This window comes from Ambystoma mexicanum, chromosome 4q (assembly GCF_040938575.1).
Source record: "Ambystoma mexicanum isolate Mex_15411 chromosome 4q, UKY_AmexF1_1, whole genome shotgun sequence".
Taxonomy (NCBI): domain Eukaryota; kingdom Metazoa; phylum Chordata; class Amphibia; order Caudata; family Ambystomatidae; genus Ambystoma; species Ambystoma mexicanum.
The window spans coordinates 261,232,702-261,258,721 of NC_090928.1; the positions used below are offsets into that span (position 1 = coordinate 261,232,702).

A 26,020-nucleotide genomic window follows, 5' to 3' on the forward strand; every position below is an offset into this window, starting at 1 on the left:
TCCATAGAAATCTAGCGGAGGAAAGCAGCAAAATGAAAACTGTTCCCAACAGTTACATCATATAAATAAAAAACCTTTCCATCTGCTGCCCCTGCCTCAAACAGATTGTTTAAGTGCCTGTTAGTTGGAGCAATGAATGCCACCAAAGATTCAATCCAGTGGCTGTCCACGTAAATGTCCCCTCAAAAGTCCTACAAGCTGCACATTAGTTCATATACAAAACCGATTCAAAAATGATTTCTGTTTTGCATTCTCAGTAATAACCAGAGACCGGAAAAAGCAATGGATGAAGATGAAAAAGAAAACCTGATTAGGTCATGGAGGCTCTTCTGTTATGTAATGTGGTCTTGCGTGGCGAAATTCAGACTTTTTGGCAGCCTTGTGGTGCAGGGAGGTTGTTAGTCAGGTAGTGGGAGAGGCAGTTTATCACTAGTTTTGGTGAATGCAGGTGATCATACCAAAGTCCTGAGTGTTTGTATGGTTCTATGTGGCTTTGTGGCGGAAGCACATGACTATATATTTCAGGCAGAGGCAAAAACACAGTATTTATTAGATGGCAGCTTTGAGTGGAGGTGAGGGTGTGATTTGTGTACAATAAGACCAAAGACTTAGGCAGTGCAGTGGGTTCGGAGCAGCTTACCATGTGCAGGTCCATGTTTATAGAGGAAGAGTGCTCGAAGTGTGAAGGGTGAAACTATTGTTTGAGGAGGGGGGCCAGTAGCAGAGGGTTCTTGAGGTGGCGGTAGGTTCTTGAGGAGTCCTGGTATCAGAGTTCGAGGATTGGCTGGACCGTTAGCGTTTCAGACTGCCATTGTGCGGAAATTGGTAGCACTGTTGTATTTGTCGAGATGAGGTGTTCCATAAGATGAGGATCATCATTAGCAACATTGTCATAAGTGATGGGGAAAGAAAGTTGGGGAGAATGGCCAGACTAAGCCCATTAGCAAAGTGTCCTTTACTAAGCGTTCTGTGCAGGTGTGTTGCACGAGTCTAGGTGGCTTTCCATAAAAGGGTAACATCTCAATTTCATCCTGGCTTTAGAGGTTCATGTTCAAATTGGATTTTGGGTTCCTGTTCGTGGCAGCTACTAGACTGGGTCAAAAAGCTTTGTTCCTCGAACACAATATGGCTGCAGCAATGTGCAGCCTTCTAAAATCAGAGCTGCCACTAACCCAGGAGTTATACAAGGAAAGGAATTAAAATGTATTGTTGCATCCCAATGAATAATTATCGCTTCTTCCACACAGTGTCAACGCATTTGGGAAGTTCCAATTCTGCCAGCACTGAAATGCTCTGCAAGTTAATGAAGTATTCAGAGTAGCAAAAACTGCAACGTTTAGAAATTCTGCAGTACAATAAAAATCAAACATACAAATACTTACACAGTCTGTCAAGATCCTCCTTGGTGCTGACCACTTTATTCCAGGTCCATTCCAAAATGAAGCGTAAATTAGCAGCAGAACTTGGTTGTTCTTATTTTGGGACAAAAAAACCAAACCAGTACTTTAAAATAGAATTACAATAAAACAAAGCCCAAACATAACTTGGAGGGAAAGCAAAACCCATAGAGAAGTCAATGAAACAGTCTGTACCTTCAGCAGTCCATTGTTTAATAGATCCAGTAAGAAGCCCCAAAGAACAGGTTCCAACAGCAGCAGATAAAACAGCATGCAATTGGTCCTCCTTTAAAACAAACATTTTCAAATTGTATGGTTGGCAGAAAAAATTGTTGTACAGACATGACAAGTGCTACAAAGTATAACTGAGGTTTACCCAGCAAAAACTCTAGGTGGAAATGCCACTCTTCAAACAACGCATAGCAAGGAATAACAGGCATTAGTCACTGGAAAATAAAGATATACTTGAAAAACAAAACAAATACAGGTCACTTAATGTATATATAAAATACATACTCCATTCTATGTTACGATTGTTTCACTAGACTTTATGCTCAGGGGAACCGTGTAACACTTGTAACATTAAATAACAGAACCTGCACAAGCAAATGTAAAGAAAATAATGTTTTTATATTCCGTGAAGCTAGATAAAATTATATACCTATGATTTGGTGAATCATTACAAACTTTGCAACGCCCTGTCAGAAAATTTCAACTTCTCCACAGATGCTACCTCATGTGTCAAGTAATTCCTACTGGAACGTAATTCTAGAGTCTCCATTGGCAAAGAGTCTGCCAACCCTATTCCAGTACCTCTAGGAGTCCATCAAGGATCGTGTATCCCCTACTTTACATAACGCCTACTCCAAACACCTATTCACAGCACTAAACGCCATGGGAGTCAGCTACACCAACTTCGCTGATGATACTCAGATCCCCATCATGGGTGACTATAATCAAGACACCACAGCCATTAATACAATATAGGCAAGCATACAAAACTGTATGGCCACAAACAGTCTATGCCTCAATGATGACAAAACAGATCCTCATTGTTGGCTCCCCACTCGATTAAAAACCCTTCACCATGACTATACAACCATATCAATTTACAGAACCACCGATCCCAGTTCTTAAACAGGTAAAAACACTGGGCAACTACTTAACACTCTAACCTTACCATGACCAGACACAATAGCGCACTCACATCCTCTACTGCCTACACAGTAGAACTCATTGCACTCATCCGCCAATTTCTCACCCACAAAACTGCCTCACCCTAGCGAGAGCCCTAATACTTTAAAAACTGGATTATTTTAACATCCTCCTGCTGGGCACTACAAACACCAATCTGACCAAAATGAAACTGCTCCAAAACAAAGCCTTAAAGGTTGCATATGGTCTAAAAAGAAGAGACCATATCTCTCACATCAGGAGAGAAGCCCACTGGCTTCACATCGAAGCCAGAATCCATTTCAAAGCCCTCATCACACACAAATGTATCACCAACGATGCCCCTGCATACCTCAACAATAGCATCACCCAAAAAAGGTCCACCAGACCCCTCACCTAATCATCCCAAGATTCGAGACTGCCAGGGCTGGGTGCGCCATCTTTCCAGTTGCTGCATCCAAGATATGGAACGCCATGGCCATCGGAAACTAGTCCTCCCACCAGCGCTTTAAGAGCATCATCAAAACATGGCTATTCAACAAATACGAATCAGTCTCATTATACCACGCAAGGTTGGACTGATACTGTAACTTCGCCTGTCGCGATCTAAATGTACTTTATTGACTAATCCTGCACCCTATCTTGTCTGTATTATAACATCCTCTGTAACCAGATAAGCACTCTTATGTAACCTACGCCGTGATACACCCGGGTTTGGGCGTGTAACACATTTTATACATAAAATTAATACAGGGCACAGGAAGCCTCATTTAGAATGAGTCTGTTCAGAGTTTAGTGTGTCACTCTTATAACTTTTCTCTGCCTGTGGAAATACAGTGGTTGTGTGCACACCATTCCTTTTTGAGTGCACAACAAAGTGTCAAAGGGAACCAAAATTAAACTGTTTGGTCCCACTGTGCAGTAGCACCTTGAGCGTTCCAAGTGCCATATGGGATTACCACAATAACTGATATCAGGCCCAAATAAACAGACAGACCCAAAGAATACGGTAAAATACTACTTATTTATGAGTTCAACAAAGTAGGGAAACCTGGCTAACAAACCGGATGTAGCTCACACACTCTCTAATGCATTTCAGTTACACAAAGGCTTTATACCGCGATGTACTTCAGCTATGACGTCATCCTACGTGGTAAATAGTAAAACCTATCAGGCAGAGGGATAGGTTAAGAGAACGTATATACCTATAGTTCATTTAGGTGTTCGTAACATCATTGCCTGCCCCTTATCTGGAAGGCACGCCTGGAACAACCTCCAACTATGTATAATACAGATAATAGCAGAAAAACTGCAGCAGATTGGCTTCAGCAACATTGTATAGTCCACCATTGCATAGATCCTCATGATTGGTTCGCACTCTCTTCCAACCTTGGAAATTCGGCTTGTTAGCAGCATGTAAGCAAAACGAAACCAGTTCAGGGAACAACGTCACACAACTGACCACTTGGCAAATTAGCATACCATCTCTCATCTGTACAGTCCTTAGCCAAGGCTTCTTCTGGCTTCTTCTTTGTAGTTGATCTTGCATACATCGTCGATATGCTGACATTTCCACCACCATGCGGCTTGGTAGGACGCCATTTAACTAGGAAAATACCATACATACGCCAATGATTTGGTGCCAGCAACGAAGACAACCCCGGTGCCGGCGCAGAGGCCGCTGCACACGAAGGTGGGACCCGTCGGCCCCAAGAGACCTCCGTCTGATCCATGCCCGAGTCCTTAAGTCTGAGGGAGTGGTCCTCATAGGGTACATATCCAGGCATAAAAGAAAAAGAGGCTGACATCGCCTGGCTACAGGTGGAGAGACCGGGCCACAGGCGCCTTGGCGAAGATATCTAACATCTTCAGGCACATTCTCCCATTCTTTCGGCATGGAGGATTGGGTTGGAAAAAGGTACCTGCGCCGGACGCTTGGGGGTCTCCCTGGAGCTGTGGCTCTTCTTATTCAAAAGGAAGACTAATGTCGGTGTGAGGACTCACTCGGAGAGCAGGACCTCTTCCAATGCTTCTTTCTCCTTTTCTTTGCACAGAGCTGCCTGTTCATCAGGGTGTTCCATGCCGCGCAACCTCGACCGAAACCGCAGAACCTCACCCTTCTCCTTGTGGACGAATGTGAAGATACTAGTCACTCTTTTCTAAAGGACCTTAGGGTGCATGGGCTTGTCAATCTTGGGTGTTATGTTCTCTGTCCAAGCAGTACAGAGAAATCCGGTATATACTAATATGTCCAAGCAGTATAGATATCTGCTGGCTGCAATCCGCACACACCTTGAAGCCCGAATGCCTTCAACGGAATAGGCATGGCAGCATTTTAGAAAAAAATAGAAGTTCGACGAGTGTGTTTCCAAGTAGAAAACATAGTTTGTGGAAAAAAGGAACTCTAGTCATGGGTTGGGATGCCGCTATATATATACTGACCCAGACGTCATTTCCGTCATGGGTTCATGCATAGGTGGTGGGCGGAGCAGACACGGAGGCGCTCTGTGCCCCTCAGGTGGCAGAAACATTTCCAGAGAACAGCTGCGTTGGGATAGGGATACCATAGATGAGGAATCTGTGGGAGGAAAGAATACATTAGAGGCTGGTTAGTGCCACACATGCTTGGCAGGGGCAGTAAAAGCAGGAATAAAAAGGGAGGATGATCTCCTTTGGCTTGCTCTAGAATGTTCATGAGTTCAAATATGATCATTGCCTCTGCGGGTACAGACAACCTAAGGCTCTCCACAGCCTTTGCAAAGGTCTTCTGGAAAAAAACAGGAGGTCTGCTATAGGAGGAGCCTGTGTGAAGTTAACCTCTGGGGAGGTGACTGATCCACTGGCATCCTGCAAGTGGTTGGCCATTTCATATCGGGCAAAATCCCTCCTGAAGACTAGCTTTAAAATGTTTGGGAAGTGTTTACTCATCAAATTGGAAGAGTGGGATACAAATCACAAGATTCTATCTCCAATTCAATTGGGCTTTAGGCCCAATCTAGGGACAATGGAGCAATGATTAAATGTGTACTTGACAATTGCCCATTTTCTGAATATTAAACAGGAACCAATTTACCTTGCATTCATGGACCTGAGCACTGCCTTCAATAAAGTTAACCGGATTAAATTATGTGCTGAGGTCATATAACTGCTCAGCAGTTATTTTCGATATCTTAGAAGTTTTACATAGAGAAAATGAGGCTTGTATTCGAGCTGTCAGAAAGGTTCATTGCACAACATGGTTCTCGATTCATTCAGGGGTAAGACAGGGGTGCGTTTTGGCACTCCTGCTTTTCGCGCTGTACATTAATGAGCTCTTGGAAAGTTCTTGGAGAGTAATACTGATGTACCCAGGCTGGTTAATATGTCAATCACAGCCCTAATGAAGATTGCCAAAGAACTAAGCGCAGGAAGTCTGGGTTTTATTAGACACAGAGGCAAGCATTATGCTTTCTTCTTTATTACTGCCAAACACAGCAACTGAAATATAAACTTTTTTCTTAAAAAAAAGAAAGTTTATTATTTTTTTTTTTAAATAAAATCTTTTTTGGAAAAATCTGAGAGAAACAGTGTCAAACTGGGACTCCACTACAACTCCCATGAGGCTCTCTGCTGCCTGTAGTCCCTGCCTCAGTCTCGCCCTCCAATGAGAGCACTCCCACTGGTATAAACTCCTCTTGACAACAAGTGCCATCCTCTTCTTTTTTGATGACTTAAAATTTCAAGTGTCTTGGTGTAGTTCTTAGGCTGTTGTGCACTTCGCTACCTGTGTTTCTCTCCTCAGAAATGCAGCCCTGACTCGCCTTCATATTAATCTCGCGATTTTTTATGCTCTTCCCCTTAAATAAAAGAGATGATACATTAGGGAGGGGAATTCGTTGCTTCGATCATATCTGAGCCTGGAAGAAATAGGTTAGTTCTTCACAACTCTCATGACTCCCTTTAATGTAATTCCCTCAGGGAGGGATAATGCTCGCCTCCGTGTCTTTAATAGAATCAAGACTTCCTGCGCGGAGCGCTTTGGCAATCTTCATTCTATGACAAGACCGGAGGCGAGCATAATGCTTGTTCAAAGCTCTGCATTACTGCCAAGGCAATATTCTCCACGGGCTTAAAGTAGAAACTTCTGAAAACTAAGTCACTAGACCAATCTGCTGCCTTCAGAATCTCCTGCAGCAGAACGCCGGCTGCAAAAGCCCCTGAAGCCATCGATCCTCTTGTCGAGTGTGCTCCGAAGACAGAAAGGTCTATAGCTGCTTGCTCCATGACTTCTTTTACCCATCTAGCAATTGTAGCAGAGGTTACAGGCTTAAAACGTTTCCTGCGCACTATAAGCAATTGCTTCACCCCGCTTCGCCCATCTGCTGCTGTCGCTGCTTCGTAATACATGCATTACTTACCGTAAAACCATTTCTGATGATTGTATCTGCTTAGATTCACTTGCTGTGCATATGGTCCGACATCCAGTGGCAACCGCGGAGTATTGCATCTTGTCTTTCGGGGGACCGAAAGGGGACGTCGGCGTAGGCGTGTCTGAAACACTATCCCTATCGTGACGTGTGTAGTACCCAAAATCCCTCACGTGCCGAAGGTCCCTCCGATTGTATTTTTTCTGCCATGAGGAAGCCCAAGGCTATAGTGAGTGAGTACATGAAGAGAGAAAGTAGTAAGAAGTCTATGTTCCTTCCACCCCGAGCGGGGAGGCAGGGAGGGCGCATGTGAATCTAAGCAGATACAATCATCAGAAATGCTTTTACGGTAAGTAATGCATGTCTTCTGATGCTTGTTAGTCTGCTTAGAATCACTTGCTGTGCATAGACTAGCGAGCAGTACCCGGAGTTGGAGGTGGGTTGCGAGAAGGAACAGTAGAAAAAAGATGTCTTAGTACTGCATGTCCCACCTGAGAATCAGACCTAGAATGAGTGTCTAGGCAATAGTGTTTTGTAAAGGTGTGTACAGAACTTCAGGTTGCCGCTTTGCAAATGGACTCTAGGGGAACATTTGCAATGAATGCTATGGATGCTCCAGTGCCTCGAGTAGAATGTGCTCTAGGCTTGAAGGGCAGTTTTCTCTTTGCAAGAGTGTAACATAGTGTGATGCATTTGACAATCCACCTTGATATTGCCGATTTAGAGACAGGATCCCCTTCTCTACCAGCTGCCACTGAAACAAAGAATTTAGTTTTCCTCAGTGGTTTAGTTATATCCATGAAGAACATGACTGCCCTGCACACATCTAGTGTGTGAAGGCTTCTTTCGGCCACGTTAGTAGGTCTCTGGAAGAACGTGGGTAGTTCGATTGACTGGTTCACATGGAACTTCGAAATAAATTTCGGCGCAAATCTGGGATGAGTGCGCAGAACTACCTTATCTTTGTGGACTGTAACAAAGAGGTCCAAAACCGAGAGGGCCTGTAGATCGCTAACTCTTCTGATAGAAGTGATAGCTACTAGAAAGGCTGTCTTGTAAGTCAGGTCTTTCAGACTAACTTTATGCATAGGCTCAAAAGGGTGTCCCATGAGCCTAGTTAAAACCACATTTAGATAACACCCAGGGGCTGGGTGAGTGATGGGGGGATAAATTCTTTTAACCCCTTCCATAAAGGCTTTAATCACAGGTATTTTCCACCACGACATCTTCTGCTGTGACGTGGTGTAGGCTGACAACGCCGCTAGGTGAACCTTTAAGGAATTGAAGACTAACCCAGAGTCCAACAGATGGGTTAGATACAACATAATGTGTGAAGGCGAGCAATCGGTGGGATTGACGCCTTTGGAACTGTACCAGATGACAAAACGTTTCCATTTGCTGGCATAGCAATAACGTGTGTTAGGCTTTCTTGCCTCCCTCAGTATGTCCATGCATCTTTAAGGGAGGTCCAGATGTCCAAACTCTATGACCTCAGGAGCCAGGCTGCTAAGTTCAGAGTTTGTGGGCATGGGTGCAGAGTCTCCCCCCTGTCCCGAGACAACATGTTGTATGGGCAGGGCAGCTTGACTGGTGGGGAGAGGGACATTTCCATCAGGTGCGCAAACCAAGGTTGGCGGGCCCACATGGGAGCCACCAGAATCATGGTGACTGGTTCCTCGTGCATCTTGTGTACTATCTTGTTCAGAAGGGGAGTAGGGGGGGGGAAAGCGTAGACAAATTTCCCCAACCAAGTTATCCAGACACTGTTCCCCTTGGATCGGTTCTGGGGGTACCTGAAGGCGTAATCTTGGCATTGAGCGTTCTCCTGAGTAGCGAACAGGTCGATCTCTGGAAACCCCCATTCTGCGAAGACGTTGGATACAATGTCTTCGTGCAGTCGCCATTCGTACTCTTCTGGCAGAGGAAAATCTCTGCCGAGTACATCTGCCAGAAAATTGAGTTCCCCTGGAACATGTTGGGATATCAGGAACATCTTGCATTTGAGAGCCCATATCCAGATGTTCTGGGACAGCTTGGATAGCCCTGGAGAGTGAGTGCCCCCCCTGTTTGTACAGGTAATACATTGCTGTTGTGCTGTCGGTTAGGACCAGCACTGTCTTCCCTTGCAGTTGCTCCTGAAAGGCTTTCAATGCTTTGAACACTGCTAGTAGCTCCGGTAGGTTTATATGGTTGGATGCTACACTCTGTGCGCTGTCTGTTGAAGCAGGTGAGGGCCCCCCCACCCTGTGAGAGATGCGTCCGTCGTGAGAGTGGCTTCCACTGCAGGGGTGGTGAAGGTTTTCCCCTTCAAGAGGTTCTCCCTCGACCACCACTGCAGAGAGAGAGAACGAGGGCTGGCGAGACAACTAACAGATCTTCCCATTGTCCACTGGCCTGACACCACTGGCTGTTGAGCCACTCTTGCATGGGATGCATGCGCAACCGCGTGTGGGGAACCAAGTATATGCATGACGCCATCATCCCTAGCAAACGCATAGCTTTGTGTACCTTCACCTCTCGACTGGCTACATACGGAGGAACCTAGAGAGCATGTTCTGAACCCTCTCGCTGGAAGGGAAGACTAGACTGTCTTCCGTACAAATTAGAGCCCCCAGGAACTGTTTTACTTGGCTGGGGACTACGCTGGATTTCTTTTCGTTGATAGAAAATCCCAGGTTGAACAGTAGGTCTACTGTCTTTTGAGTGTTCGAAAAACAAACGTCGAACGAGTCCCAACGTGATGAGCCAATCGTCGAGGTAATGGTAAACTGGAACTGAAAGTCTGCGCAGGTGTGCCGCTGCCACTGCCAGGACATTGGTAAACACCCTTGGCGCCGAGGCTATGCCAAAGGGGAGTACCTTGAACTGGTAGTGTTTGTCCTGAATCACGAACCTTAGGAATTTTCTGTGCCCTGGCAGCATTGAAATATGAAAGTATGCATCTTTCATATCCAATGTTGTCATGAAGTCCCCCTGTTTTAGCAATGGGATCACCTCTTGCAGTGTTACCATGCGAAACTTCTGGGGCTTTATGAATTTGTTCGGTGGGCGCAGGTCTAGAACAGAACACATGGTGAGATCCTTTTTGGGTACAAGGAAGTACACTGAATAGATGCCTTCTTTTACCTGAAGAATCGAGACGGCTTCTATGGTGTCCTTTCCCAGCAGCGCTTCCACCTCTTGGATCAGGATCTGCAGATGTTCCGGTGAAACGTGTAGATGTTTCGGCAGTCTGAACTGTGGAGGTCGGGCAAATTCCACGCAGTAACCGTGGGCGACCGTCTTTAAGACCCACTGGTCTGAACTTATCCCCTCCCATGCCTTGAGGAAGGTTGTTAATCGCCCCCCGACCGGGGAGACATGGGAGGGGACCTGAACTTGGTGGTCATTTCTGACCCAAAGTTGACGCTCCTCTGGAATTGGAGCCTCTGCCTCTATTCTTTCTGCGCTTCTGACCCCTCTGGTGGTAGTAAGTGGGGCTTGCAGCAGGTTGACTTGAGTTGAAGTTGCCCGTGCCGAAATTATTTTGAGCGGCGCAGGCTTGCCCTCGAAAGGACCGCCGAGAATTACTGCCCCTGTGTGAAGAGGGTTTTTGGGAAATCTGGTGCAACGACTTAATAGTCTTGTGCTCCTTCTTGGCTGTCTCCAATGCATCGTCTATCGCCTTCCCAAAGAGGTTGGCCTCTTCGATGCGTTTGTTGATAATGGATGCCTGGGTCTCAGGCCTGAAGCCCGACGTGCCCAGCCACGCGTGTCTCTTTAGGAGAGTACCCTGTGCGAGAGACCTGCCTGCTGTCTCTGCGGTGTCCAGGGTATTCTTTACAACATTCCGATTGGCAAGTTTGCCCTCCGAGACAATGGCGAGAAGCTTGGCTCTGGTTGGTTCCGGAACCTCCTGAAGGCCTCCCTGGAGTAGGTTCCATTGGGCGTCGACGCAGATTGCCAGTAATGTCGTGTTATTGGCAATCCGGACGGTATAGGCCGCCACCGACGTAACCCGTTTGCCTAAGGCATACAACCTTTTGGACTCCTTGTCCAGGGGTGACTCTCCCGTGGCAAGGGGAACCCCTCCTCTCTTGCGAGTGTTCGTCACCACCAGCGAGTCTCGGATTGCGTGTCCTTTGATATAAAGCGGGTCGGTGGGGGAGGGCCGGAAAAGTTTTGACCCTTGGGTTCACAGCCCTAGTCTGAGCGGGTGTGAGTAAGGAAGGGGCCAGCCGTCTCTTTACAGAGCTTAAGAGAGGGATAGACTGGCTTGCCGGAGGCTTTTCATTAATAATGTCCTCAGCGAAATCTTGTTCGGGCAAGGCTTCAAGCGTGGCAATTTTAAAGAATTCCGCTGCTTTTTTCAACATGTTGTTGAAAGCCATTTGATCATCCACCGGGGAAGCTTGTCGAATCAGGGTGGATGGGGGAGAGTCGAGGCAAACGATAACAGAATTGTGATCATCCTGCTGGGTGTCCTCCCAGTTGTCCGTTGCCCCTTGATCTTCCCCATAGTTGTCCAGAAAAGAAGCCTCCTCTTCTTCTGTATAGATGTCTCTATACCTGTCCATCTGGACATCTTCTTGATAGTCAACATTGTGTTGGACATCTAGGTGTTGGGCATCTTGTGTTTGAGGGTTAGGGTCTACCCAAGCTTTTTTCGGCAGAGGTTGATCAGAAGCCCTGAAAAACTGCTCCAGCCGATCCATACACCCCTCGAATTGCTCCATGGTCCACTTGGATGACCCAAATGGACCTAGCTGAGTAGGAACCGGGTTCTCCGCCCTAAGGCGTTGAGAGGATCTCCTCAGGATGATTGATAGGGGTACATGGCTTTCTTCGTAAGAGTCTTGGGGATCGTCTTCCAAATCCGTGGAAAACTTTTCAGCGGATTGGCCCATAACTGTGGGCAGAACCGGTACTAGGCCCACCGCCGTAGCAATCCTATTGATGCTCTTACGGATAGTCACCGAATCTTCGGGAGACAACGCCTCCGATGATGTGTCGGCAGTGAAAATGTCTTCGCGGCTCCAGAAGGGCCAGCGGATGGCTTCTCGGGTAGAGGCCTACTTGCAGTTTTCAGGCCTGTACGGGCCTTGGAACCCGTGGAAATTTCTTGTTCAGAAACTTTCGGCGTGTGTAGTTTGGGGAGTAGCGCCTTTGTTATGTTTGTTTTGCCCAGTCATGCACTGCTGCGGATGCGGGAAGGCTTCGGATCAGATCTATCCGATGGCGCTTTCGCCTTCTTCGACGAAGTCGTCGAGGAGGGCGCTTCGGTTGTGTGTTTTGTGCGGTGCAATTGTACGCCCCTGTCATCGGGTGTGGTCCCTGTAGCAAGACCAGAGTCGAGCCTGGAAGGGTCAGGGATGGGCGTGGCGGCTCTAGAATAGTCCGCCTCAAGGTCTATAACGTCCACGTTGGACGTTTGGTCATCCGATGTATCCTGTCACTTTCGGCTGGTGTCGCGGCAGGGGAGGGAGGCTTCACGCGTGACATTCCGTACGCGGCCCACCGCTTCAACCGGCGCTCCTTAAGGGTTTTAGGTTTAATGAGTTTACCGAACACTGCTTCTCGTCGTGCTCTAGGGGGAGACAAGCGTTACACGACGTGTGCTCGTCTTTCCATAGATATCCGACCCTACACACAGGGCAGAATCTAAATGGAGTCCTTTCCATAGCAGAAGGGAAGGGTGACCAGACCAAAAAGGAAAGAAGTGGAAAAGAGGACAGACATCATAGCAGTATGGCAAACCCCAAGCCCACTCTCCCTACTGTGTAGGCCGGCCAGAAGGCCCGACCACGTGGAAGTCCGAACGCCGGATCTTAGGGGCAGGATCTTAGGCGCCGGAACCCACAGCCGTAGACTATTCCCCCGTAGTCTTTGTTGAAGATGTTCTTGATGGGCGAAGTGACTTAACAGGGATTAAACCGACGATTCGGTAAGATAAACAATGTCTCATGAAGAGCTCTGCTATACTTATCTGAGCGAAAAAAAAATCTGAGAGACCTCGGTGTGTGAGGGATTTTGGGTGCTACACACGTCACGATAGGGATAGTGTTTCAGACACGCCTATGCCGACGTCCCCTTTCAGTCCCCCGAAAGACAAGATGCAATACTCTGCGGTTACCACTGGATGTCGGACCATATGCACAGCATGTGATTCTAAGCAGATTAACAAGCATCAGAACATTTAATAAATTTTGCAATGCAAAGCTTCGTGTGGTCAGGAAAGTAAGGGTAAGATATGACTTCAGAATTAGTTTTAGTTCGCTGCGCAATGTTAAACGCTACACCCTTCCCATCGATTTCGCATTTACGTAAGATACCCTTCTGCATGAGACTAAACAGAGTAGCGTAGCTAGCTTCCCGGATAGCTGTCTCTTTGACAACAGGTAGTTCCTTGGCCACTGTTCGAATAGGTGTAACACTTTGTTAACGCCCCACAGTACAGAGTACCTGGGCTCTGGAGGTTTTGTCATCTGAACACCTTTAATCAATCGGACTACCGCTGGATGCTCCCCTACAGGTTGGCCATCCACTAACACGTGCCCTGCTGCAATAGCAGATCTATATACACCAACTGTTCTGAAGGCTTTCCCGCTTGTCGATAGTGAAGCTAGAACATTTGGTATTCACTCTTTAGGAGCTGAAAAGGGAGAAACACGCCTCTCCCTGCACCATCCTTCCCAGGCTTGCCAAGCGGCACTATAGCTCCGGATTGTGGATAGAGCCCACGATACTTTGATGAGCTCTGTAGCTTCTTCTGAAAGGCCTGACAAGCACCATCTGCGCCTGAAACTTTGCACGCTATTAGTCTGAGGGTGTGGTCTTGAATCAGGGGATGAGACATGCCCTTCGGATTCACTAGGAGGTCTGCTCTGTGCAAAAGTTTCTGCGGGAAATCCGTAGAAAGTTCCATCAGAACTGAAAACCAAGCTTGCGATCTCCACTCTGGCATCACCAGAACTATTTCCGCCTTGTCTCTGCGAACCTTTGCTAGTGCCCTCGCCAGCATCGCGAAGGGGGGAAAGGCATAATGAATGTGATCCTCCCAGCATTGCAGGGAGGCATCCCTCCCGGTTGCTCCCGGATTCAGTCTCCAGCTGAAGTACTTGGGGAGTTGGGAGTTTAGCCTTGATGCAAACAGATCTGTATCGAACGTACCCCACTTCCGCTGTAACTTCTCGAAGACCAATGTGTGAAGTATCCAGTCGCTCGAGTCTGTCAGGTAACGGGAGTTCCAGTCCGCTACTGCATTCCTCGTCCCCGGAAGATATTCCGCCTTGACAGCTATCTCTATTTGCAGACAATAGTGCCAGAAATCCTTGGCTAATTCTGCTAGCATTTTTTACTTTGTCCCCCCCCTAGCTTGTTGATATATCGCACCGCCGACATATTGTCCATTCTTAGAAGGATAGAGCATCTCGCTCTCTCTCTGGAAAATGCCTGAATTGCGAAGGAACCCGCTAGAAGTTCCAGACAATTGATATGTAATGCTAGTTCTTCTTGCAACCATTTTCCCCCTGTCTCTACCAGACCACATCTCGCTCCCCAGCCTGATCAGCTGGCGTCTGACTCTACAATCATTTCTGGTATCTCCCCGAATATGGAGCGTCCGTTCCAGGCCTCCATGTTGCTGAGCCACCATTGGATCTCTGATCTGCGCGCTCCTGGTCTAGAGTAACTAACTTGTGATATCTCCACCCTTTGCGAAGATACTTTATCTTGAGTCTCTGTAGAGCTCGATAGTGAAGGGGACCCGGGAAGATTGCTTGGATGGAAGCCGCTAGCAATCCAACTATCCTGGCTAGATTCCGTCTTCCTCAGAGTCGATCTCAAATCCTCCTTTATCGACCTGATCTTTGCCATAGGCAACTCCAAAGTGGCTTCTTTGCGTCTATCATAAAGCCTAGAAATTCTATTCTTTTGCATGGAGATAGCTCTGATTTTTCGTAATTTATTAGGAATCCTAGACCTGATATAAGGGATATCGCCCATTGCACTTGTTGTTGCAGTCTCTGCTTGTCTTCGGCCATGAATAGAATGTCGTCTAGATATATTATGAGTCGCAGTCCCTCGTCTCTCAGCGCCGCCGCAAGGGGTCTCATCAGTTTCGTGAAGGCCCAGGGTGCTGAGGCGAGGCCGAATGGCAATGTTCTGAACTGCCACGTCTGCTCTCTCCACATAAACTGGAGGAAATGACGATACTGTGGCGCTATGGGAATAGTCAGATACGCATCTTTTAGGTCTAGTCTCACTAGCCAGTCCTCCTTTCAAAGCAGGTCAGCCAGAAGGTGGATTCCTTCCATTTTGAAATGCTTGTAAACCAGCCAGCTGTTCAACTCCTTTAAGTTGATTACCGGCCGCACTTTCCCTTTTCTGCGCACTAAAAACATGTTGCTTAAGAACCCTAGTGAGTGAGGCTGCGCTCTTTCTATCGCCTGCTTCTCTGCTAGCGCTTGAATCTGTAATAACTGCCTCTCTTCCTCCGAGTTTATAATGGGTGGCGGAGGCCTTTCCTGGATTGGTAAGCTCATGAACTCTAGATGATATCCCTGCGCTGCCTGGAGAATCCAGACGTCTGACGAAAGCTCTTGCCAGATGTGCATAAAAAGCTGCGTCCTGACCCCTACTGGTGGATATTTCGCGCTGCACTGTCTCACCTGGGTTTCTACCTTGGTGCCTGAAATAGCCTCTTCGTCTGAATCCTCTACCTCGATTCGGGAAGAACGCGTCTTGCTGGCTTGTCTCCCAGTATTGGGCTCTTGGTCCTTGCGGCCTTCTGTCGAATTGAAGCGGCCAGTCGAACGGCCTCTGAATCGACCGGCCCCGGCAAAAACCCGATCAGGGAATACTTTCTTGATCGAAGCCTGAGCCTTCTCTAATGCAGCCTAGGTCCCCACAAACCTACTCATCTTTTACGAAGGTGTCACCAAAGAGGAGTCCTTGGGCGCCCTCTCCTGCCTCATAAGAGGCTAGATCGCCTAACTTGGCATCTATCTTAAGCAGCATGGATTTTCTTCTCTCTGCAGATGTGGCTGAGTTAGCGTTGCCGAGCATACACACGGCACGCTGTGCCCAATTTGCCAGGATGTTGGGGTCCACTGGTTCACCAGTATCCTTGGATCTTTCTGCCAAATCCATAATTTTTGCGATGGGGCCTGAAAGGTCGAGCACCTTGTCTTGGCAGGACCTCCAGGTGCGGTCCATGCCTTTTCTAAGCTCCTTGCTTGCCTTGGAGACAAAAGAAAGCATTTTGGGGTCAACCTCGGGAGCCTCCGATGCTTTGCCATTGAGCTCAGGTCTAGGAAACTCAGCTCTAAGTCTAAACCTTGTCTCCTTCTCTAACAGCTTCCTTATTTTCTGAGCCATGTAGATTGCCACCCTAGGTGACGGGGTCCATTCCGTGGATCGCGGATGACTGAGTGTCTGGCTCGAACATATCCGAAATATCGTCATCTGGGGTACCTTCCACTATGCTGGCTTGGGGGTTACCTGCTACTTTGGGATGAACTGGTACCTTATCCCTGCTTTGAGTCTCGTCATCTTCGTCCTCCTGTCTAAACTCTCCTGATGACGAAGTAGCATCCCCTATATTTTCGTCCCATGGGGTAGAGGTGGGGGGAGGCTGGGCATAGCTGATCTGGCCATGAAAGCGTCTTTTAATCTAAGGAACGCATCAGCTGCCTCCAGGAGCTTCTCTCTAGGCCCCTTAATTGAGCCCGGAAGGGGGGGGGGGGTAGAAGAGTGTTTCCTCTTCTGGGCTACCTTACACCCCCTATTAGTGTCATTCAGAGGCTTAGTGGAGGTACCCTCCTCAGGATCTTGCAAGCCAGCATTACTGCCCAAAATACTCTCGAGATCTAAATCTCTCCTGAATGGGTTGTACTCCCTGAGCTACTGCTCTGGCAAGAGAGTCCCCTAAAACCTTCTTGAAACTGAGGGATATATCCCTCTCTTCCTCCTGCAGCCCCTCCTCCTCGTATTCCTCCCAGTATTCTTGGCTCCCATCTGATGCCATTCTGTAATTTCTATGAGTGACAATCACTTAGGAATGTAAGGAAAACTCATGTAGCTCCTCAGCTCAGAAAGCTGTTTGAATGGGTCTGTCTGAACACTGTAGCGTGCTGCCTCTGGTTTTCTCAACCTTTTTATTGTAAAGCCACTGATTAGGAGCAGGGACGCTGTGTGGGGAATCTGATTGCGAGCCGCATGTGCAGAGCCCGCAGCGCGCGACGCCACAGATGTGTTTTGGATACTGGAGGGGATACGAGCCCCAATGCTAGCGATTACGCTCGTGGGCCATTTCCCCTCTGTGTATCAAAGTAAAGACGTTTAGCTTAGCGTGCGCAGAACCGCGAGTGAACAATATAATTAATAGAGTAACTGCTGACAGGAGATATACGCGCGCTTTCCTCAGAGAAACGCTGCGCTTAGATGAAAACACAGTCGTAATAGAATGCTATAAGTTTACTGCTTCTTACACGCGCGTCCTCTAGAAACGCTAAAATGCTAAAGTAAAGTCAAACATTTGACAATAGCAAGTGGTCGCTTATCTTGTGTCCAGCAGCAAAAAAGAAGAGGAAGGCACCTGTTGTCAAGAGAAGTTTATACCAGTGGGAGTGCTCTCATTGGAGGGCGAGACTGAGGCAGGGAGTACAGGCAGCAGAGAGCTTCCTGGGAGTTGTAGTGGAGTCCCAGTTTGAGACTGTTTTCTCTCAGATTTTTCCCAAAAAGTTCATTTTATAGAAAAAAAAAATGCAAGTTTATTAAAGAAAAAAACTTTATATTTGAATTGCTGTCTTTGGCAGTAATAAAAAAGAAAGCAGACTGCTCGCCTACGGTCTTGTCATAGACTATATGCTGATGATACTGTCCTCATTGCACCGACCCCAAGAGCATTGCAGAGCCTAGTTAAATTCTCTGACTTTATGAGAGATTTGGGCTTGAATGTTATTACCATCAAATCGGCGTAATGGTATGCTTGGGGGAAAAAAAATGCTTGGGGACTCTGCAAATTCCCAAAATATTCTGTCTGATGGGACACCGATCCCAAGAGTGAACCAATTTGACTACCTGGGTGTGCGCTTTAATGAGAACTTCACAGGGAATGCACATATCTTGAAACAGGTTCCCATCATGAAGCAATCTCTAGGTAGCAGTCATAGATTTATGAAACAGCATAAGTAGCAACCGCTTTGCATTATGAAAAAAGAAGATCAATAATGCACATACTATAGGGGCAATTAAATATGGTGATGCGATTTGGGAGCATGGGGATAATGGCATACTGCAAAAAGAGGAAAACCGTTTTGTAAAATCACTCTTGGGTTGATCTGTCTCGGCCCCAAATTTTGCATCACGTCAAGAGATGGGACTGCCCTTTAGAAGACCTACTGGCCTTGGAGCCAAGTCTGTTATGGTTGAGACACTGGACTAGCCACAAGGCTGGGCTCTCTCAGAAAAGGATACAAGACCTGGACAAAAAGGTGCTGATAAGATTGGTTGGTCAGAAAACATCAAGAAAACGTTGGGGAATGTAACAGTGATATGATCGCCAATCCTGTACTTCTGGATAGCAGTATGGGTCGTTATTTAAACAAGAAAATTGTGGAGTGGGTAAGTGATGCTGGAGACGCAGAAATTGTTGTAACCAATCAACAGGAAATTGATGAGAATTTCAACAAATACAATTGAAGAGTATCTTATCTGGTCAAATTTCAAGTATCAAAGGGCACCAATTACAAGAACAAGCTTTGGGTGCATTGAGCTGGGTGAGGTAAACAGGAGATCTGGCTGGGATTTTGAATCAAAATGCCCCATGTGTGAAGCTTCGCATGAAGATTTAGCACATTGTTTATTTTTTTATCCAGCCTATTACTACCCAAGGAAAAAGTACCTCTGTTTGTAGTGTGAGAAACCAAAGGGCGTCTCGCAAACAAATCCCTTGGGATCTGTCATCCAGGTGGCCAGGACACGGCCATCACTTTTGGGCCAGTACAAGAGGATCACCTGGATGAGGGGCCCCTGGGGAGCAGGAGTGGGACACCCGATGGAGACGCAGTATTCCCTTCCCAATTATCTCTTTACCCCTTCTCATTCCATGTGTTATTTGACTTTGCCACCCCCATGCCCCTATCCTACACGAACATGACTACAGGAACTAGGCGCCCTGGGAGAAGACGGACTTCCATCCAGCCCTTCCGTGCAGCATGTCCCTACATCAGAGTCAGGCAATTAACCTTAACAACTCACACCTGATTCCCGCTACCCTTCTCTGCACAGAAAAAAGGCAGAGCATGAGAGCCCACTACGAGAAGCGGGACAGCGAGCGAGGCGATGATCGAAGAGCCGGAGGAGGAGAAAGCTCTTCGAGGCCACAGCTGAATCGAGGAAGCCAGAAAAAAAGTCACAGGGAGAAACCAAGGAGAGAAGTACCCAATGACCTGTTTGACAAACAATAGCTGGGCTGTTGAAGACTCAGAAACAGCATGTATGTGGCAAAGAAGAAAGGCCTTTCGATCCTGTAAGGTGCCTCTGAGATACCAGGGGCCCTCCTCCCTGACTGGACCCGCCTGGGGAGAAGAGCAGCCACTGTGGTATCACCCTCGACTCCACACTCAAAACGGCGAGTCGAAACTTGCATACAGCCGGTGAGTTGAAGGCAACTGTGTGAACCGGGCTGCGTATGCGTACGGACGGCAACAAAGTGTTATATAAGGCGTCTGATGAAAGACTTGCATAAAAGGAGAAAGACAATAGTTTTCTTGGAACTTTGAAGGAGGGAACACCCAAGACTAAGTAGTAGAGTGGTCCGGCGCCATGTGTGCCCAGGCGAAAGATCTGTCGCAAAGTATCTTGCAAGTTGATCTATTGAGATTGGATTGAACTTTGTGTTATGATTGAACATTTGAAGTCGGATGAAAAGGAACTAAGTGGTCAGTCATGGGTAAAAGTCAAATCCCTTGCTCAGTCGAATGTCTTCAGTTCTGTTATATGGAAATATATGGAATGAAGAAAGTTGTCAAAGTCTCATGTCTGAGCCCGATTAAGGGGGACCTAACGTGATAAAAAGGAAGGGAATATGAGCCCGGCTGAAGGGCATTCCATTGAGAAACAAACAACCAAGAAACGTCAGAGCCCGGCTGAGGGAGACCAAAAGAAGTAAACTCAGAGTTGTATTATTTTTTGTTGTGTTGATTTTGGCACTGTGGAAGAATGAGACTTCTGCTGAAAGAGTCTGATGTATCCTGAAGACTGCCTCCTCCTGTCAGTGATGTCAGTGTGCCCCAAGTGCCATATTGTTCCGCCTTGTCCCTTGCTAAAATGTGGGGAAGGGAAAGCTGTAGTTCAGCAATCCTGAACTCCCATACCACATGGACCTTTTGTTCATCTTGCATGGTTTTCTAATAGGTTTTGTAGTATAGGCCCTTGTTATTTAACATAACATGACTAGGACAGCGTTTTCTTTTGTTTTGATAGTCGTAGCTTGCTCCCATCATTAGAACTTCGGTTTAGAAGAACAAGTTACTTACCAACTGTAGCGTTCTTTCGACTGGATGTTCCTCCCACGTATTCCTCATCTTATGATAATTCGTTATCTCCAGCTTTGCTGCTTTGGAAAGAAAAATTCTCAGCAGAGGGCGATGTGCTCGAGGTTGCGGCGTCGACTGTCCCTCGACGGACACCATACTCTGTCGACGTCGCTGATGGTATAAATAGCCCGAGCCGCGCCCGTTGCTTCAGTTCTGTATTTTCGATGAACTATAGGAGGAACACCCAGGCGTGCCTCATGACTGATGCACTCTTCGTGAGTGGAAAGTGTAAGAAAACAAACTGTACTGCGGGGTAGGACGGGAGGGTCGATGAGTAATACGTGGGAGGAACATCCAGTCGAAAGAACGTTACAGTTGGTAAGTAACTTGTTCTTCGAATGGATTGTGTCCTCCCACGTATTCCTCATCTTATGATAGACTCCCATAGCAGGGGCAATTTTGGAGGTGGGAGTACTAAATACTGTTTTCATGGACGGAGTGAAGTACCGCCTTGGCAAATAACCCCTCATTGGAGGAAGCAGTATCTAAACAGTAATGCTTGATGAAAGTATGCATTGATTTCCAAGTTGCAGCTGAACAAATGTCTGCTGCAGGAACTCCCCTCTTTAGAGCCGCAGAAGTAGCCATTCCCCTTGTAGAAAGGGCTCGAAGCCCATCTGGTGGGTCTTTTGCTGCCAATTTGTAGCATTCAATTATGGCCAGAATGATCCAGCAGGATATGGTCTGTTTTGTCACTGAAACCCAGTTTATGACTGGTATAACCCACAAAAAGTTGGTCATCTTGGCGTAATCTTGACATCCTTGAAATGTAGAAACTAAGAGCCCTCTCGGGGTCTAGTCTATGCAGTCTCTCCTCTTCTTTGCTCAAATGAGGAGGATAAAATGTTGGTAAAACTATTTTTGGTGAGAAATGGAAGTCGGAAACTAATTTTGGTAAAAAGGAAGGTTTAACTTTAAGAACTACCTTGTCCTTATAAAAAGTAGTATATGGAGGTTTGCATGAGAGAGCCTGTAGTTCACTAACCCTGCGGGCTCATAATAAGGCTACAAGAAGAACAGTCTTTAATGTTAGAAGCCTTAATGGACAGGCGTGCATAGGCTCAAAAGGTATACAAGTCAGAAATTTAAGTACTAGATTTAAATCCCAAGTTGGGACATGAAAAGGTACTGCATGGAGGAGGCGCTGGGGGTGGCCCAAGGTCCATCGTGGTGAGGTTTCTCCGCTACAGGGAGAAAATGGAAGTTTTGGAGAAGGAAAAAGGCTGGGGAGCTTCATCTTTGAAGGTGACACCATTAAGATATATCAAGACCTATCTACCCTTACGCTCACCCGCAGGAGAGAATGCCGCCCACTCACAGTGGCTAACAAGCCAGGACATGAGATACAGATGGTCCTTGCCGTTCGCCCTATCCTTCGAACGAGCGGGGGTGGACAACAGGGTGATTAGTGGTAAGGAGGCTACACAAGTCTTGCAGGTGCTCAAGGGAGACCCTCCGGAGGAGCGAGAAGGAGCGGGAACCCAGTCTAGAACAGAAACTGAGAGGGGACCGGTGGGCTCCTGGTCGACAAAGAAGAAAACGAAGGGCAGGAGAAAATTTAAGAAACCCAATACCCCACCGTCAGAAGCTGGAGGAGACTGACAGAACGACAACGAGTTGCTGGGACACATCAGGACTCTAGCGACATAACCCCGGCCGGGGACATGATTTTCGACTAGGAGAACTGCGGTGCACAATCATGCCTTTGCCCTGTTGGCAGGTGTCACAAACAGGGGAGGGAGGGGGGAGAGGGGAGGACGGGTTGGGGGGGAAGAAGGAATTCTCTGGCTCTCCTCAGATCCAGCTTTAATGGGGGACAGGGCAGCCCCCGCCGAATCAGGAAACTAATGAACACCATGCATAGAGGTAATGGCAGACAATGAAAGTAAGGGCCGGTTCGAGACGATCAGACTTGGTTCACTCAACGTCAAAGGACTTAACTCCCCAACCAAGCGCTCCCTCTGGGGGCGAGAAATGAAGAACGCAGGGCCAGATGTCCTCTTCGTGCAGGAGAGCAGATGGGTGAGGGGCGAGGAGAGGGCCATCCCCGGGTCACATGTGGGCCAGGTATTCTGGGCATCCAGCACCACCAAGAAAGCCGGGGTCGGGATCCTGCTCCACAGGCACCAAAAACTAACTGAGGTTTCTCATTGGGAGAGGGAGGATGGGAGGGTTCTGGTAGTGTCCGGTAATCTCCACAACTCTAGGGTCTCCCTAGTATCCATATACTGCCCCAACGTAGGTCAGAAGGAATTCATTCAAGAGGTTATGGGAGAGGTGATGTCCAAGGTGGAAGGTCTCCTGATACTGAGTGAGGACCTCAACATGTGGGCTGACCGGGATTTAGACCATAGTGGGGGGGGGGTCACACGACCAGGCAGCGTGGGGGGAGGTCAGGAATGGGGCCTCAGGGACCTGATGTGGGAAAAGGGTCTGGTGGACATTTGGCAGGAACGCCACCCAAGGGCAAAGGGGTACAAATTTTACTCAGCAGCCCACGGAACTAGGACAAGAATAGATTATCTTTTCACAGGTCACCAGTTCATGAGTAGAATAGACGCGTGTGATATTCGTCCTGTCAGTTGGTCAGGCCACGATATGGTCTTGTCGGACCTAAGCATCTCCGGTTTAAGGGCCAGGGAATCCTTGTCGAAATGTAACGATTTCCTATTGAGGGACACCGTCTTTAGAGAAGAAATGTCATCAACAATCTGTAACGCTCACCTGACTCCCACGGGGGCGCTGGCCTGGTTCGCGCTGCTGTGACCTCGTCTAAGGTGATGCGCAGGGTTCGGAAGACGGACTGGACAGGGCCCCAGATCTGGCTTGTCTGACTCGCAGAAGTATCCTTCTGTAGGTGAGAGTAGGGGGTTAACTGTCTGCGGGGTAATGCAATCGGCCTCCCACTTACCCCTCTCACCCTCCTCAAAACCCTTCTGTGCTTCCCCGTAGCGTCTCACCTTAGGGTCTGGAAGGACGAGCTCTCCATCCTGCTTCTGATGCAGGGGCGCGTTGGTATCCAGTTACTTCACTGGATTTTCGGATTGGTGAGAACCAAACTTGCTTGGCTTCCAGGTAAGTTTTTCTATAAGTGGTTCCCCTTGTGTCCATGCATTAATGTTCTAATGCTAGTGTCTTTTTCCCCATAGGGGCCGGGGTACGGAATGCCGGGGAACAGGCACCGACCCGAGGTGAGAGGTGAAATCCTTGTAGAAATCAGTTAAGTCTTTAATGAGCGTTTTTTGGTAATGTCTTTTCATTCGCTCATTAACGCTGTCGTCTTTTTCCCCTTAGGGGCCGGGGTCCGAAAATGCCTGGATGCGGCGCGGACCCGAAATGAAAAGGGAATGATCCAACAGGTAAGTCTTGGCATGGAGTTTTAGCTTCCCTTTTCCCTTCTTTCTCTCACCTTTGTTCTTGTCTTTTTCTCCCTAGGCGCGGGGGCGCGACTGCGAATCCGGATGGTCGCTGCTGAACATGGAGGCGCCCTGTAAAGGTGAGTAGAATGCGGCGCTGCAGCGATCGATGCGATGTGCTTTTAAAAATAAATGTCTTCCTTTTCAGGATTGTCGGCGAAATGTCTCTGGGATGCAGATTTAGCAGGTGAGGCCTTTTCCTTCTTCTGTTCTCTTGTTCCCTTCCTTTGCAGGTGATTCAGGATGCTGGCAGGTGTGGCAGAAGTCAAGATGCAGGAGCAGACACGGTGAGCGTCCAGCTGCTAGATGCAGAACAACGCGAAGCACGTGTGGCTGATCGGGTGTGGTTTAAATAGCCTTGGAAGAAGTTCCTAGAATGTGTCCTTCCTCCAATCAGGTATGTATCCTTCCCCGACCACGCCCGGGTGGTAAAAGAGTCCCACAGGTAAAGTAGTTCCTTTCAGGCCTCAAGGAGGCCGGGGTTCTGCAGCATGGTCTGCATCAGGTAAGTGCACCCAAACACTTTCATAATGCGCCTATGGCGCCAGGACTGACGTTTTCTATGAGCCTGGCGCCATAGGCGCCAGGACGCTGTCCAAAGGGCCCCTATAAGGGGTTGCTGGGACCTTCACCAGGGACTTAATGTCCGCTTTCGGGGACGCAGGGCCTGAGCCGGCTCCCCGGGAGCGGGCATCGTGACACAATCAGAGAATTTTTCGAGCTAAATGACACGGGCGAAGTGGATCAGGAAACTGTATGGGAGGCGGCGAAGGCAACCTGGAGGGGTAGGCTGATAAGTGAAGGAGCCTCCAAAAAAAGGGTAAGGATCCTCCTAGCTCACATGTTAAGGTCGGATGTACTCTCCCTAGAAAGAACTGAGGGGGAGGGGGAAGGAGAGAGAGAGAGAGAGAGAGAGAGAGAGACCTAGACTTGGCGAGAGAGAAGAGACAGGAACTCAGGGACCTAGAATTGGGCAAAATAGTAGCCGGACTCCAAAACCTGCGTCAGAGGTACTACGAAAAAGGGGACAAGGCCGATGCCATGCTTGCGGCCAAACTCCGAGGCCAGAGAGCGGACAGGTGGGTCCAACGAATTGGGAACGATGCAGAGGGGGAGAGTACAGACCCAGAAGGCATAGCAGAGAAGAACAAGTTACTTCTTACCTTGTAACGTTCTTTCGACGGGATGTTCCTCCGACGTATTCCTCATCTTAGATATATCCTTCCAGCTCTGCTGGCCTCGGAAATTTTTTTTCTGTAGAGGGCGCTGCGCGTCGACGTCCCTCGAGTCGATGTCCCTCGACAGCCGCCGTATCGACGCTCGACGTCATCCTGCCCATAAAGGCCGCGCGCAGCGTCCGTTGCTCAGTTCCGTTTTGAAGCCCACAGTATTACTGTCTGGACTAGACTAATCACCCTGAAGGAGCGTAAGCTGCAACAACAAGGGAAGTAGAACTGCGGGGACGGATGGGAGGGTCGATGAGGAATACGTCGGAGGAACATCCCGTCGAAAGAACGTTACAAGGTAAGAAGTAACTTGTTCTTCGAAGGGATTGTGTCCTCCGACGTATTCCTCATCTTAGATAGGCTCCCATAGCAGTATTCTATATTCGGAGGAGGGAGTACTGACTTCACGCTGTCTTCTATTGATGAATAGAATGTAGTACAGCCCTTCCAAACCTAGTCTCTTGACTAGAGGAATCCAGATTGTAAAAAGGTGAAAAGGTATGGACAGACGACCATGTGGCGGCCGCACAGATGTCTTTAACCGGCACGCCTCTTTTGAGGGCCGATGAAGCTGCAATACCTCTGGTCGAATGAGCCCTAAGGTTTTGAGGGGGCTCTTTCCCTGCCAGTTTATAACATTCCAGAATGGCTAGAATGATCCATCTGGAAATGGTCTGTTTAGTTATAGGTAACCCCAGCTTGTGACCTGCGTAACCTACAAATAGCTGGTCTGCCTGTCTTATCCTGGTTAGTCTACTAATGTAAAAACTTAAAGCCCTCCTAGGGTCTAGTCTGTGTAACCTCTCTTCCTCTTTCCCCGGG

The 26,020-nt window shown here is 47.9% G+C and overlaps 1 protein-coding gene across 2 annotated transcripts in view; it reads right to left on the reverse strand.

The window, feature by feature from the left end:
* AHCTF1 (AT-hook containing transcription factor 1) overlaps window positions 1-26,020 on the reverse strand; it is a 2,174,249-nt gene that overhangs the window by 1,643,415 nt on the left and 504,814 nt on the right. For both annotated transcript variants that reach the window (XM_069607832.1, XM_069607831.1), the window contains exons 13-14: window positions 1,593-1,683; window positions 1,383-1,472 (exon numbers count right to left, since the gene is read on the reverse strand). In XM_069607832.1, coding sequence (XP_069463933.1) covers window positions 1,383-1,472; window positions 1,593-1,683 — 181 coding nt within the window. The remainder of the gene's footprint in view (window positions 1-1,382; window positions 1,473-1,592; window positions 1,684-26,020) is intronic.